At 49.0% G+C, this 16,206-nt stretch overlaps 1 protein-coding gene across 2 annotated transcripts in view; it reads right to left on the minus strand.

Moving 5' to 3' along the window:
* Positions 1–744: 744 nt before the first annotated feature.
* LOC147456361 (beta-phenylalanine coenzyme A ligase-like) overlaps positions 745–16,206 on the minus strand; it is a 48,763-nt gene continuing 33,301 nt past the window's right edge. The window contains exons 4-6 of one of the 2 annotated variants that reach the window (XM_086514876.1): positions 1,468–1,535; positions 1,233–1,335; positions 745–1,110 (exon numbers count right to left, since the gene is read on the minus strand). In XM_086514876.1, the coding sequence (XP_086371002.1) occupies positions 997–1,110; positions 1,233–1,335; positions 1,468–1,535 (285 nt within the window). In that variant the 3' untranslated portion in view covers positions 745–996. Of the gene's footprint in view, positions 1,111–1,232; positions 1,336–1,467; positions 1,536–16,206 lie in introns of those variants that run through there. The other variant, XR_015188458.1, reaches the window with a different exon arrangement.

A 16,206-nucleotide genomic window follows, 5' to 3' on the forward strand; every position in this document is an offset into this window, starting at 1 on the left:
GTGATGGAGAATGCGGAGCTTGGAGATGAAACAGCAGCCTGCTACAGAATATGGGACTTGGAGAATCTATGGCGCACGTAATTTTCCATTTTCGACCACAGCTTTATTCGGCAAAGCTTTGGTTTAGAGGTTGCTTGCAATTAGCTTTTGCAGCCGAGGTGAATTTTGAGGTGCCATGTGGGTATGCTCAACGAAATGAGGTGCCATGTAGGTATGCTCAACGAAATGACTGTAGTGCTTGCCATGTAATCATCACCTGCAATTTCTCATACATGAATTCATCTTTATGTTTAGATAGCTTCCCTGCTTCTAACAAGCCAAACAATGACATGCTCTCTTGCATCAATGTGCTATGATTTCCACGGTGTGAGGGAAATGCTCACGTTTCGGACCTATCCATTACTGCTGTGTAATAGATCAAAAGCAGACCCTGTGTTCAAGCCGCCTTGAGCTTTGAAAGTAGCCCATTGCTCTAGTTTCGACTTCACAAAATTTTGGGCCAGTGCATGGCATCGCTCTCCTCCTCTGTAAAGATTCTTCAATAATGGTCGGGATGCGGCGATGGAAAATATTTCGGTGACATTCTTTTGGAGAGGGAGAAGGCCATCAAGTTCTACTTTGTTGAACTAAACAGCTAGCTGGGATAGCGAAATCGAGAGAGAGAGAGAGAGAGAGAGAGAGAGAGAGAGAGAGAGAGATGGGCAAAATATTTGAAAAATAAGTAAATAAATTCAACAAGCGAGATGGGCAAAATATTTTAAAAATATATAAATAAATTCAAAGTGAAAACTGTCATAAGGCTTTTCATTTCCTATTGTTATCCTTCACTTATGCATTTTGCATGGTTTGAAAGGATTTCTATGTAGGAACCATCTAGTTTTCACTCACACCTGCCTTAATACGCATACACTTGGTGTGAAGAAATTGTACTAGGAAACCCCCTCCCTTTCAAAATCTTTGTTTCACAGCAGTTTGCAAATCCAGCTTTATGATGCACTACAGTTTAGACCCAGCCTTGGCAATCAATTCCCGTCTTAATATCTTCCCAGACGGTGTCTTTGGAATGCTTCTCACAAATGAAACTTTGCGGATTTTCTTGTATGGAGCCACCTATTCAAAAATCACAAGAAGCACTTCTTGACAAAACAGCAAGTGGAAGGAGAACCCCAAAGAGACTTAAACCCAAAGTACAATATGTAAGATAAAAACACAAGCAGTGCAGAGGAGCATACCCTCTCTGCAACAAAGTTTATTGCCTCTGCCGCCGACAATTTGGCTCCACTAGCTAGCACTACGTAAGCGAAAGGTATCTGGCCAGCTTCTTCATCAGCATACCTATCAGGATAGACGCAGAAAAATTTCGGCTGAAGCACAGAATGAATAGAAGCATGCTTTCACAGAATGCATATCATGTCTACACGTGAGGTGCACATTACAACATAGAGGACTAAGGGTTTGGGAGCCCACGGAACTACTGCTGCATCCTGAATCAGAGGATGAGATAAGAGAACATCTTCGAGCTCCGCTGGCGCTACCTAATCAGCCAAAAAAAGGTAATTCAGATTTCTTCTTGATTGCTTTAAACAGCCCTGCTTTAAACAGCCCAGCCGCAAGCACCGTGAAATAGACATTAAAACATTTCACATTGTTGTTAGCAGTACAGTAGACTTGGTCTGAACCATTACCGTCTAGTGTTTGAACTCTGGCACATGAAATATATTTCCAGCATGGTTTAGTGCATATATTTTGATGGATCACCGACATAAGCAGACCCTCTACCAATGCCCATGCATCCGAAGAAGAGTGGCCTGACTAGGAAATGGAATCACTGCACATGTAAACCATAGTAACCCAAGGCACCTCTGACTGACTTTGTCTCCTATGTCCCCTTTTCTTTTCCTCTCTTCTTGATCTCTCTACCTCTGATCCTTCTTTTCTAGAAATATCTACCCCATATGACAGTCTCAGACCTCCTGCCCTCTTGCTCCTCTGTCTGTTCTCCATGCTCATGCACTGTCCTGCAAATCATGCTGGTGCCATATGACCACGTCTCCCACAAGCGAAACAGTGAGACCCTCTTGCCATTTATATCCCCCATGATTCACGATATAAAACTCCCAAGTTCCTCCCAATCTCTGAAATGTATGGCCAAAACTCTGGAAGAACTTAGAAGACCTGGTAAACTGACTGTAACTACGAGACCCTCCCCCAGGCTAGAGAGGTCCATGCCCTTTCTCCATTTTAGAAGATTCTGCTCCAACCCAAAGGGCTCTGTGCCAGTACCTCATCTGGCTTGATGTCTGTCTCAAAGGAAGCTCTAAAGCAACCTCTCCCCAATGGAGAATTACTTACAATTTAGATGCGAGGCATAGAATGAAAGGCTGCCTGGAGATAGTCTCTAATCTCTAAGGAGGAGAGCCTGATCCCAACCACCTTGCAGACCAAACAATAAGCCTCCAACGATGTCACTAACTCATGGATCACACAAAAGAGTATCTGTAAAAAATCTGACCCCAACAGCATAGCCACCAGATCCAGCATCTCATATGCATAATGCCAGAAGAATTTAGCTGATAATGAGGGGAAGACCATAACGCCTACTATGCCGCTCAGCAATCCTCGACTGGACACCAACAGCTCTCCAGCTACGGGACAAGGCTATGCAAATGGCCTAGCAGTTCCGGCTAAACAGTTGTCCACAAACAGAAAAGGTGAAGATAGGGAGTGATGGGTGAGTAAGTGAGAGGCTTCAACCCTCAACTAAGATGAATGGCTGCAGGCCAGTGCATAGCAGGGCTATGCAAACAGCATAGCACTCAAGGCTAAGCTGCTGTCAGTCAACATTCAATTAGTCCCGTTGGGGGAGGGGGGAGATTGCAGGGAGGCAGTTTGATTGGGAAACGCTTACCCAAATTTACTCTCTCTCTCTCTCTCTCTCTCTCTCTCTCTCTCTCTCTCTCTCTCTATTGGTCAGATTCGCACATCCTCACACCAGCTGGAGATTGAGACGGGTAGATTCAGAGGGATACCACCAGAGTCTAGGATATGTCAACTATGCGGTAGAGAGCCAGAGACAGAGCTACACTACATATGCCACCGCACTGTGTATTATGAGATACGAGGGCGCTTCCATTGCTTATTCAGGGAGGGTTTTGGACCCCTAGATAGAGTCATGAGGTATCAGGACCAGAGATGCCTTGGCTTATATCTACTTGAGCTACACCGACATAGAGACAGTCTGTTGGGGAGACATGGAGTACGACAGTTGCAGAGACAGATCACAGACTTCTTTGGATCGAGGGAGCCAAGAGACCAACCACCAGCACAAGGTTGTACCCGCATTCATACCAGAGGCACCCTCATTGACAGGGCGATTGAGCTCGGGAGATCGAGACAACCACGACCGAGACACAAGAGCACACTACATCGACGGAGACTCCAGCAGAGGATCAGAGGCATTCTAGCATGACACCCAGATTGTCATTGAGGGCCTATTCTACATTTTCACATTTCACATTTCACACTTCATTTCAGTTTTCATTTTTACTTTCAGTACTTTTTGTACTTGTACTTCAGACATTGTATTAGATTCACCACTTTATATCTGATGGTCTCATAGGTTATTTTGGCCTTTTGAAGACGTTAATATATCATTTCATTTCATTTCATTTCTCTCTCTCTCTCCACTCTTGATCATATTCTGACCCTCAAGGCCATCATTGAGGAGGGCAGAGCACATGGGAGACGGATCTATTGTAGCTTTGTGGATTTTCGCAAAGCATTTGACATGGTACCAAGAGCTCGATTGATGCGCACATTACAGGAGATGGGGGTGCCCATAGAGGTGATTTGGGGGATTATGGCTTTGTACAGGTCAGTGATGGGACATGTACGCACTCCAGAAGGGGTATCTGATTTAGTTCATGTTGGGTTAAAGGCCTAAATAACCCCTTTTTGTAAATTTTTATACTTTGTCCAGGTTCAATATGAACCTGGACACATATTAAAGGTCACTTATAATAAAGGTGGGAAAACCCAAAACTCACTTATTGAGTTTTCCCCAAAAATGTGAGCTCTCTCTCTTCTGCTAGCGCTTCCTCTCCTGCTGGCCTTCGCCTCCCCTCTTTGCACGCACACTGCACTTCCTCGTGCTCTTTCACTTGCACACACCGCCACGCGCTCATCAACTGGTATCAGAGCCCGATTAGGGTTTGCCCACAAACCTGCAAACGCTGAATTTCAGCCAAGAAGGTCAACTTTCTCGCGAGACTTTGCAATTTCGTCGCTAAAGGACTCGTCCCCAGACACTAGAGAGCTCCCAACAACCCAAATTGACCTAAAACAGGCTGAAATTAGGTCAAAAACAGGAAATTACAGGTTATACCAGCAAAATACAGGTTTTGCAAATGATGTATTAAGGTGTGGGAATACTTTTGCTAAGTCCCCGCTACCCGAAAACACTGAAATTGCCGAAAAACAAGCCCTAAAACAAGTGTTTTAAGCAAATTTCAGATTTGCGCAGGTTTTTGCAAGTGTTTTTATGGTGCGATTACATTGGGGAAAGTGCAAATTGATGCAATCTACGCACATTTGACAAATTTTGTTAATGTATGACCATTTGTGGCTCAATTTCATGCAATTTTGATGCTACAAATTGGGGCTTTTGCGCTTACATACTTCTAAAGGCTGTGTATTAGCCTTATGTATGTCTTCTGAGGCTAAAAACAACTAAATTTGTTTTTTTCGAGCACAAATTCGCCGCTAAAATTTCCTGCACATAAATTTCAGAAATTGAATTTTGTGCCCAAATCCACCTATTTTGCCCCAAATTGCTCCTGTGACCATTTGGAGCTGTAGTGCACATCACTGTGAGGCTATACGCCGATTGTTGCGCATTTTGCCCAAAAATTCAGCGTATTATCCCTCTTATTTCGTGCAACTATGGCCTCATCTTCTTCGGATGTGAAGAACCTCTTCGAGATTAGGAGGTTCGATGGTACAGGTTTTGATCTTTGAAAAGACGGGATTCAAGGAATCCTATTTCTTAAAGATTGCGAAGGGGCACTTGAACAGGTGAAGCCACAGAATATGACGGATGAAGCATGGGTTAGCATGAACAGGAAGGCCGTTACATACATTAAAATGGCCATGACCGATGAGACCGTCATTGATGTGAAAGGTCTCACGACTGCTTTTGATGTGTGGGAGAAGTTAAAGGGAATGTATGAAAATACAACGCCTGTCAACCAGGTGCACTTGATGCGAAAACTTGTTGGCATGCAACCAAATGAGTCCAAGAGCGCTGCAGAGCACTTCTCATTATTCGCAGGTACTTTGTCGCAGTTACAGGATTCTGGCTTGCCCCCTTTTGATGATAAGCTGAAAGCTATCTTCTTGCTTATGACCTTACCTGAGTCATGGGAAACTTTGGTGGTTTCGTTATCCAATAACCCCAATTTGACCTTTGATGGTGTTAGGGGTTCTATCTTGAATGAAGAAATCGGGAGGAAAGCAAGTGGAGAGGGAGGCAGCTCTACCAACATGGTTAGAGGCAAGACAGAAAAGAAGAATGCTTATGCACAAAGGAGTAAGAGTAAGAGTAAAGAAAGGGGAAATGCAAGCAAAGGCGAGGGTGATGTGACTTGCTATCAATGTGGCAGGAAAGGTCACAAGAAACCCGATTGCACGTACTATAAAGCTGAGTTAGAAAGGAAAAAGAATGGTGGAGACAAAAAGAAAGAGTAGAAGGAAGTCAAGGCACATGCACAGGATAGCTCAAAGGACAAAGAGAAGGCCAATGTGACTTCTAGTGTCGTGATTGAGGAGCTGTCAAATGTAGAGAACATCTTGTGTGCCACTTTGTCAGATGATGATGCTTATGACTTTGATGTCTCTCTAAATGTTCATTCACAGGACATGCAGATCACCAAGAGTGATCTTATTGATGCTTTGTTGACTGTCAATGATGCATTGTCCCAGACTTGGATTGTTGATTCGGGTGCTTCATTTCATGTAACTCCTATCAAGGTGTTTCTCTACTTTTGATGCGGGCAAGAGTGGCCATGTATACGTTGAAAACAATCATGCATGTTCCATTGAGGGTATTGGCACTGTGCATCTCTCCATAGATGGCACAAATGAGCTTGTCTTGCATGATGTTCGATATGTGCCGGGAATCAAGAAGAGTCTGCTTTCTGTTGGTCAGATGGATATGCATGGTTACAGCATCTTGTTTGAGAGAGGATCATGGAAAATGACTAAAGACTCAAGGCTGATTGTAAAGGGCACAAAGAAAGGGACACTTTACTACATGCATGGAAAGGCCGTGTTGGGCAAGTTTATTGCATTGGCTGAAATTAACTCTCACATGGAGTTGTGGCACAAGAGGCTTGGCCATATGAGCCAAAAGGGCCTTTCTAAGCTTTGTACTTTGAACAAGCTTGATGCTAAAGGCACAAAGCTTGATTTTTGTAATGAATGTCAATATGGCAAGCAAGTAAAGCGTTCTTATTACTCTGGTGTCTCTCGTAAATCTTGTGTGCTCGATCTTGTACATTCTGATGTATGTAGCATGCCTACTAAGTCTATGGGTGGTGCATGTTATTTTGTCTCCTTTGTTGACGATCATTCTAGGAAAATTTGGGTTTATTTGCTTAAGTCTAAGGATGAAGCCTTTGCTGCGTTTAAGAGATTTCAATGTTCATGCATTTGTGACCACCCAAACAGGTAGAAAGCTAAAATGCTTGCGTATACACAATGGGGGGGAGTACACAAGTGCTGAATTTAACAAGTTTTGTGAAAATTTGGACATTAAGAGGGAGCTTACTGTACCATACATCCCCTCTTCTAATGGTGTGGCTGAAAGATTCAATAGGACACTTTGTGAGAGAGTGAGATGCATGTTGTCCACAGCTAATCTCTCTCATGGATTTTGGTGAGAAGCTTTGAAAACTACAGTGCATATATGCAATCAATCCCCTCACATGTCTTTGAAAGGTGACATCCCTGAAGAGGTTTGGTATGGCAAGCCTGCTTCATATGATCACTAACGCATTTTTGGTTGCGAAGCTTTTGTGCATGTTAGACCTAAGTTGAGGAGTAAACTAGATGCGAAGTCCAGTAAAGGCCTCTTCATGGGAGATGGTGAAGAAGGCGAAATGGGTTACAGGATTTGGTTACCTCAGCTCAAAAGGGTTGTACGCAGCCGGGATGTTGTTTTTAATGAGGCAAGGCTGCTTCAAAACAATTGTGCCTCAAAGCATGACCATAAAAGGGTGAAATTTCAGCATGACCAGCCACCTGTTAGGCCTATTTTTGACCCTCAGGATGTACCACAAATGGCTGAAAATGTAGATGATCCACTAGTGTTTGAGCCAAATGATGTTGGACAGCAAATTGAGGCTCCTGAAGGGCATTTGCAGCCAAGAAACAATGCTGAAAATGGTGCTGAAAATGATGTACAGCAGCCCATTGTTGATGATTTTGTAGTGCCACCTGATGTAAACCCATTGCCGGATAATGTGGATCATTGGGTGAGGCGGTCTACTCGTCAAAGACGGCCTGTGAGTCGATATGACCCCTCTTTACATTACATTATGTTGACAGATGAGGGAGAGCCTCTTACGTATAAAGAGGCAAAGACATGTGAGCACAGCGACAAGTGGGAGCTTGTTATGCAGGAAGAGATTAAAGCTTTGCATGCTAATCATACTTGGGATTTGGTTGAATTTCCCAAAGGAAGTAAGGCTATTCTTAACAAATGGGTGTATAGAATCAAAACTGTTGATGCAAAACCCAAGTATAAGGCAAGGCTTGTGGCAAAGGGATATGTTCAAACCAAGGGCATAGACTTTCAGGAAGTGTTCTCTCTATTGTGAAGATGACCACTTTGCGTGTATTGTTTTGCCATTGTGGCTACTCTTGATTTGGAAATGGACCAAATGGATGTACATACCGCTTTCTTGCATGGTGATGTGGAAGAAGAGCTTTACATGAAGCAACCCGAGGGTTTTGTCATTTCTGGCAAGGAACATTTGGTATGTATGCTCAATAGAAGCTTGTATGGGCTGAAACAATCATGTAGACAGTGGTACAAGAAGTTTGATCGCTTCATGCTTAAACATGGTTACAAAAGAAGCCATGCAGACCATTGTTTGTATACCAAACGTGATGAGGATGGTAGCCCGATCATTCTTGTGTCCTATGTAGACGATATGTTGATAGCTGGAAAGAAAAGAAGCACTGTAGATGCTCTTAAAGGGCAGCTGAAATCTGTGTTTTCAATGAAAGATCTTGGGCCAGCTGAACATATACTTGGAGTGCGTGTTACAAGGCAAAGAGACAAGCGCCTATTGTATTTGTCGCAAGAAAAGTACATTGAAAGGTGTTGGACAGATTTAACATGGCTGAAGCAAAGCCTCTTGGTGTGCCATTACAGCTATATGTTAAAATCTCCAAGGATGATTGTCCCAAGTCAAAGGAAGAAGCCAATGACATGCAAAGTGTGCCTTATGCTTCAGCTTGTGGTTCACTTATGTATGCTATGGTTGCTACTAGGCCTGACATAGCCCATGCAGTGGGAGTTGTGAGCCGTTTTATGGCTAATCCAGGCAGGTTGCATTGGGATGCAGTGAAGTCCATTATGAGGTACTTGAAAGGGACTAAAAACAAATGCCTCTGCTATGGTAAAGGACCAATGAAGTTGGAAGGGATTTTGTGACTCTGACATGGCTGGTGATGTGGATACACGAAAATCCACAAGTGGCTATGTATTTACTCTTGAGGGAGGTGCTATTTCATGGTGTTCTAGATTGCAAAAGATTGTTGCATTGTCTACCACAGACGCTGAATATGTTTCAGCCATTGAGGCTTCCAAAGAAGCTATTTGGTTAGCACGCCTATGCGGTGAGTTTGGTTTGCCTGCCAAGGCACCTATGCTTGGTTGTGATAGCCAGAGTGCCATATGTCTGGCAAAGAACACCATGTTTCATGCACGCACAAAGCATATTGATGTGCGGTATCACTTCACATACGAGAAGTGCTTGAGGATGGCCTTATTACATTGGTTAAGGTCCATACATCACAAAATCCAGCCGATGCTCTCACTAAGTGCTTACCCAAAGCACAACATCATCTATGCAAGGCTTGAAAATTGTGCAGATTGCGCACTTACCCCCCCACCCCCCAGCGCTGCCCCCCCCCCACTGCCGTCGCTGCATGGCCCCCCCGCTGGCTGCCTCCTGCCTGCCCTCAGCCCCCGCTGCCTCCCCTCGTGCTGCCCCTGTCCGCCTGCCTTCAGCCCCTGCTGCCACCCCCACCCTCAGCCCCAGTTGCCGCCGCCCGCCCTCAGCCCCACCTTTTGTACATTGCCTACCCGCTTGCCACAGCCTGCCAAAAAAGGAAAAAAAGTTCCATTATGAGGTACTTGAAAGGGACTAAAAACAAATGCCTCTGCTATGGTAAAGGACCAATGAAGTTGGAAGGGATTTTGTGACTCTGACATGGCTGGTGATGTGGATACACGAAAATCCACAAGTGGCTATGTATTTACTCTTGAGGGAGGTGCTATTTCATGGTGTTCTAGATTGCAAAAGATTGTTGCATTGTCTACCACAGACGCTGAATATGTTTCAGCCATTGAGGCTTCCAAAGAAGCTATTTGGTTAGCACGCCTATGCGGTGAGTTTGGTTTGCCTGCCAAGGCACCTATGCTTGGTTGTGATAGCCAGAGTGCCATATGTCTGGCAAAGAACACCATGTTTCATGCACGCACAAAGCATATTGATGTGCGGTATCACTTCACATACGAGAAGTGCTTGAGGATGGCCTTATTACATTGGTTAAGGTCCATACATCACAAAATCCAGCCGATGCTCTCACTAAGTGCTTACCCAAAGCACAACATCATCTATGCAAGGCTTGAAAATTGTGCAGATTGCGCACTTACCCCCCCACCCCCCAGCGCTGCCCCCCCCCCACTGCCGTCGCTGCATGGCCCCCCCGCTGGCTGCCTCCTGCCTGCCCTCAGCCCCCGCTGCCTCCCCTCGTGCTGCCCCTGTCCGCCTGCCTTCAGCCCCTGCTGCCACCCCCACCCTCAGCCCCAGTTGCCGCCGCCCGCCCTCAGCCCCACCTTTTGTACATTGCCTACCCGCTTGCCACAGCCTGCCAAAAAAGGAAAAAAAGTTCCATTATGAGGTACTTGAAAGGGACTAAAAACAAATGCCTCTGCTATGGTAAAGGACCAATGAAGTTGGAAGGGATTTTGTGACTCTGACATGGCTGGTGATGTGGATACACGAAAATCCACAAGTGGCTATGTATTTACTCTTGAGGGAGGTGCTATTTCATGGTGTTCTAGATTGCAAAAGATTGTTGCATTGTCTACCACAGACGCTGAATATGTTTCAGCCATTGAGGCTTCCAAAGAAGCTATTTGGTTAGCACGCCTATGCGGTGAGTTTGGTTTGCCTGCCAAGGCACCTATGCTTGGTTGTGATAGCCAGAGTGCCATATGTCTGGCAAAGAACACCATGTTTCATGCACGCACAAAGCATATTGATGTGCGGTATCACTTCACATACGAGAAGTGCTTGAGGATGGCCTTATTACATTGGTTAAGGTCCATACATCACAAAATCCAGCCGATGCTCTCACTAAGTGCTTACCCAAAGCACAACATCATCTATGCAAGGCTTGAAAATTGTGCAGATTGCGCACTTACCCCCCCACCCCCCAGCGCTGCCCCCCCCCCACTGCCGTCGCTGCATGGCCCCCCCGCTGGCTGCCTCCTGCCTGCCCTCAGCCCCCGCTGCCTCCCCTCGTGCTGCCCCTGTCCGCCTGCCTTCAGCCCCTGCTGCCACCCCCACCCTCAGCCCCAGTTGCCGCCGCCCGCCCTCAGCCCCACCTTTTGTACATTGCCTACCCGCTTGCCACAGCCTGCCAAAAAAGGAAAAATCCCCCCCCCCCCCCCCCCCCCCCCCCCCCCCCCCACCTCTCGGCCCGTTCGTCCGCCCGTTTGGGTCCTTCCCTCGGTTACTCCTTGCAGTTCGGCACTTTCGGCAATGCTTCAATTCCTTGGAGCAGTGTTGACGCGCCCAATTGCAGCGCCCTCTCGTCGTCCCCTTCTTACGCCACAGCAGTAGACACAGATGGAGGCTCCAGCTTTGCCACAGAGGGACTCGCCAGAAGCCCCCTCGCCCGACCCCGCTGAGCCCACCATTCGGCTTGCTCTCTCGCCTGCAGAGCAAGCGAGCCTTGCCACAGAGGTAGAGCGATTACAGGCGACCTCGGTCATCTGCAAGATTCTCGGCACCCGACCTAGCAAAGGAGAGCTGCGAGACCTTCTCCAGGCCCGCCTTCTCGCAGAGATAGGAAAGATTTTGGATGTCCAGATTCTCGGACGGGGTTACTATCAGATCGAGTTTGAGACCTCCGAGATGGCGTCCAAGGTCATAGCTATGAGTCCACTAGCCATCCGAGCATCACATGCCCACTTTCGACAGTGGCGACATGGTTTTGACCCAGCTTCGGATGTTCTAGTAGGGGAGGCAAACATCCCCATCTCAGTCTGCTTTCCAGGTTTACGGAGGGAGTACCTACCACTTCTTTCCAAGATCGGTTCCGCCATTGGGACTGTCCTGGAGACACCTCGCACGGCAGCATCAGTAGCTGCCAAGGCGGCTGGCATTCCCTCAGTTCGAGTTTTGGTCAGAGATACCCACACGCTCCCGAAGGTTATCCTTTTACCTCGGGTGAGTGGGGGTTGGTTTCGACAGAGTGTGGAGTACGCGGGCCTCCCGAACCAGTGCTTCATTTGCCGACAGATGGGCCATCTAGCGAAGGCCTGTCCACGGAGGAGACCGCGACCTGCACCACAGCCTCAGCCCCAGCCTGCCAGGGCTGGCCCGCAGCCACAGCCAGCGGCACAGCGTGCAGATGCAGAGCCACCCTCCGAGCCTGGGGCTCCAGCGGAGGAGGGGTGGCAGCAAGCTTGTGGTCGCCGACCCTAGGGGCCACAGCATCAGCCTGGCACTCAGAGTGGCCCTCAGGTGCCTACTCAGCAGCAGTGGGTTCCCACGGGGAACCGTTTTGGTCCTCTTGAGCAGGAGGAGTTCCCTACGCCAGCCCCCACCTCCGCTTCTCCCTCGACAGCCGCTCCCCCCCCAGAGTTCCCCCCCTGTGCCTCATCCTCCCCGCCTTCTGCTCCCGTCGCCTCTCCACCTCGCCCCTCTACCTCTGTCGCCCCATCCCGCCCCTCTTCTCCTCCACTCTTCCCAGCTCCTTCTCCCCCCCCCCCCCCTCCTGCTCCAGTTCCTCAGTCGGCTCAGGAGATTGGTCCCTCTCCGGCGGCTAGGAGATCTCTTGGCAGCGCCTTTGCCGCGAGTCGCCTAGCGAGAGAGGGTCAGCCCTTCTTGCGGCCCCCTCTGCATATTCAGACATCCTCCCTTGCAGCCATCCCTCGTGGGCTGACGAGCATTGACATCCGACGCCGTTGGGACTTCTTCGATTACGGGTTCACTCGTTTTCTCGGTGATTCCGCAGCAGAGCATGAGGCAGCCTGTTTCAGGGTCCATGTTTTGTTCCTCGCCGCTAGGGGGACAGAGGCCTTGGACTCAGCAGTTGGTTTCTCCTTCCCCCTCTATGGTAGGGCCGAGACAGAGTGGTCCCTTGACGCAGTGGTGGGATGGTTGCATACACAGGTCTTAGAGTTCTCTCACCACATGGGAGAACTTGGAAATACAGATATGCTGCAGACTTTGTGGCCATTGGCCAAGTTTGCGGTGACACCCCCAGACTCAGCAGGATGTAGGCACATTGTGGTGTACTTCTTTGCTGATACGTAGTGTTTGCCTTGCTATGTATACATTCATGAGGACTACTAGACAGAGGAGGTTGCGTAACGCACCCCTCGCTCTGCTTGGGCTTGGGCTAGGCACTCACTGCAGTCACGCCTATCTAGAGGACGCTCGGATGCGGATTACTCCCCATCCAAGTCTGCCTTGAAGATAGCCCGTCTTGCTGCTGCGGTAGCATCTGTTCTCTCTCGCTCCCCATGAGGATTGTCTCATGGAACGTGCAGGGACTAGGTGAGCCCCATTTTCAGCGACAACGGGGCCGATTGCATCACGAGCTTCAGCGTTGCCTTGTGGGAGGAGAGATTGATCTCCTTATGCTTCAGGAGCACCATCTGTGTGAGAGCCGCATTCGGCGATGTGGTCAGATGTTGCGTGGTCGTTATGATACCTTTTGGTCAGCTACTTTTGGACCTAGAGGCATCCAGGGTGGGGTTTGTATGACTATTGTGGACTCATTGCAGCAGGCCATTGTGGGCAAAGGGATTATTGTGCCAGGCAGGGCTCAGTGGATTACTATGCAGGTTCAGGGTGGCCTTGTGGGCTTCCTGAACATCTATGCGCCCAATGTGGCGAGTGCTTGCGTAGAGTTTTGGTCACAGATTGTTGAGTCTTTGCCGCAGGTCGATCATTGGTGTGTAGGAGGGGACTTCAACATGTTAGGACCCTTCTGACAGGATTGGTGGCAGCCATGCTACTGTGCATGGAGTCGAGTTGGCAGCTTGGGAGAGGTTTTGTATGACCTTGAGGGTCTCGGATACATGGCAGCACTCTGGTTTTGTGAGGCCCCCAGACAGTCTTGCCTTCACTAGATCGGATCGCAGAGTGGGAGGAGTGAATCTATCGCGGATAGATCGCTTCTACACTAGTGACCACTTCAGTGACTTGGGGGGTTCAGTGGGCATCTTGGCAGGGACTTCCTTCTCGGACCATGCTCCAGTGATCCTCACGGTGGCAGACAGGCAGAGGATTGGGAGCACGATGCTTCGCATCCCAGAGAGGGTCTTGTTGGACTCAGCACTCAGAGAGAGGGTAGAGGCTCTCTGGACAGAGAGCATGGACAGCCAGGTCTCACCTGCAAACAGAGTGGCCTCAGGCCTAGCTCAGCTTAGCCACTTTTTACTTCAGGAGTCTCTGGCCCGCCGGGCAGCAGCGAGGGAGGCGGAGCAGCTTCTCAGACGAGGCATTGCTTCACTACAGAGGATGCAGGAGCAGCATCCAGACAGTCCATGGTTGGAGGAGCGGTTACAGCAGGCTCGACAGGAGCTTGCTAGCACAGAGGAGAGGCGTCATGAGTTTGCCTTTCACCGACAGGCATCTCACTGGACTCAAGTGGGTGACAGAGTGACTGGTGCCTTTTTTGAGACGGTGGGATCTCGGCACTCGCATGCCAAGGTCATTCAGTTGAGGAGGCCCGATGGGTCAGTTGCTGTGAGCCCGAGGATATGCGTGCAGTTGCTACTGACTTTTACCGCGAGTTACTGTCGGCTGAGCCTCAGTCAGAGCGGCAGGATGCATGCAGGGAGTAGGTTTGGGCACAAATGCCATGTCTTGTGACAGAGGAGATGCGCCAGAGGCTTGAGATGCCACTTCAGCTTGAGGAGCTACACACAGCTCTTAGGGCCCTCCCTCGTGGTAGCTGCACAGGTGAGGATGGGTTGACTCCCAGCTTTTTCTTGGAGTACTGGGACCTGCTTGGCCCAGATCTTTGTAGTGCTTTTCAATACATTTTGCAAACAGGGGTGATGCCTGATAGCATGAGTGAGGGCCTGATCTATCTCATTCCCAAGGAGGGTGGCTCCTTGGATGAGATTGGACGATGGCGCCCCATCACCATCCTCAACTCAGCCTACAGAATTCTTGCCAAGGCTCTGAGTTTGAGGATTCAACCACTTTTAGAGAGCCTTATACATGGGACTCAGACAGGTTTTGTCAACGAACGCAGTATCCTTAGACAACATCTTTACTTTCTGGGAGGCCTCTGCCCTGGCACGGCTCCGTGGTGAGGACCTTGTGATTCTTCTTCTCGATTTTGAGAAGGCATACGACCGAGTTGACTGGGACTTTCTAGAGGGTACTCTCAGCAGGATGGGCTTCTCAGATGCTTGGATCAGAGGGGTGTCAGCTTTGTACAGACAGGCTCACAGTTAGGTGCTTTTGACAGGGGGGAGAGGTGAGCGCTTCATACTCACACGCTCGGTCAAACAAGGTTGTCCTCTTGCCCCCTTTCTCTTTCTGTTCTATGCGGAGGCGATGAGCAGATTTTTGGTGTCACAGCAGGTTGGCCTTCGGGGCTTAGCACTCCCTATTCGGGGAGAGGAGCTACTGGATGCTGAGTTTGCCGATGACCGAGCCCTGTACTTAGATGGCCAGGAGGCCAATCTTCACAGATGTGAGCACACTCTGGAGACCTTCTGCAGTGCATCGGGCGCACTGATCAACTGGAGAAAGACAGTGGCTTTCTCGGTTGGTAGTGCTTCTGTGCCAGATTGGATGCCAGGAGAGGGTTTCAGGTGGATTCCCCCAGGGATTGCAGTTCGGTACTTGGGTTGTCAGGTTGGTTTGGACTTGTCTCCCGAGCAGCAGATTGCTCCTCTTCTCCTGTCCATTAGGAGAAAGCTGTTACATTGGAGCTCAACACGACTTTCGCTGGCTGGCAGAGTAGTAGTTGCCAACCACGTGCTGTTGGCGACTATGTGGTACATCACTTCCTGCTGGATCTTCTCGAGTTCTTGTATCAGCCAGGTAGAGAGTCTGATCAAGAACTTCCTTTGGTCAGGACGTGACACTCAGATGGCCCGAGCCAAGGTGGCTTGGTCAGTCATCACGCTTCCTTGTTCTCAGGGAGGGCTTGGGATCATTGATCCAGCACAGCAGTTCATAGTCAGAGGACTTCTTCCAGGTGAGGAGCCCTGGAAGGAGTTCTTGTTGCAGAGGCTTCGTGCCTGGGTGCCTCAGTCAGGAGGCCCTTGGCAACCTTCGACCAGATGGATCTTTACAGAGATGCGCCGAGTTGGTTTGAGTAGGAGACTGGAGGACCGCTTCGCTGTGAGCTTGCTTCGTTCTTGGGAGCTCTTGTGGCGTGGCCTGGAGCAGCGACAGCTGATGTGCACGGAGGAGCGTCTACGGCAACCCCTCGTCTGGAACCCCATGGTTAGCACTCAGAGAGGCCACTTGGTTGGTAGTCGGCCTCATGTTTCCTGGGGTCCCATGGCAGCAGGTCCAGCGCGCTCTCTAGGTGACTGGCTAGAGTTCACAGGTTTGTTAGAGGAGGTGCAGGGTTTCCAGCTGCAGGGCATGAGAGGGGTGCAGAGCATGTGTCAGGACATCTCAGAGTCAGTTCCAGCTGAGTGGC

This window comes from Adiantum capillus-veneris, chromosome 6, assembly GCF_014529385.1.
Source record: "Adiantum capillus-veneris isolate H3 chromosome 6, ASM1452938v2, whole genome shotgun sequence".
Taxonomy (NCBI): Eukaryota; Viridiplantae; Streptophyta; class Polypodiopsida; order Polypodiales; family Pteridaceae; genus Adiantum; species Adiantum capillus-veneris.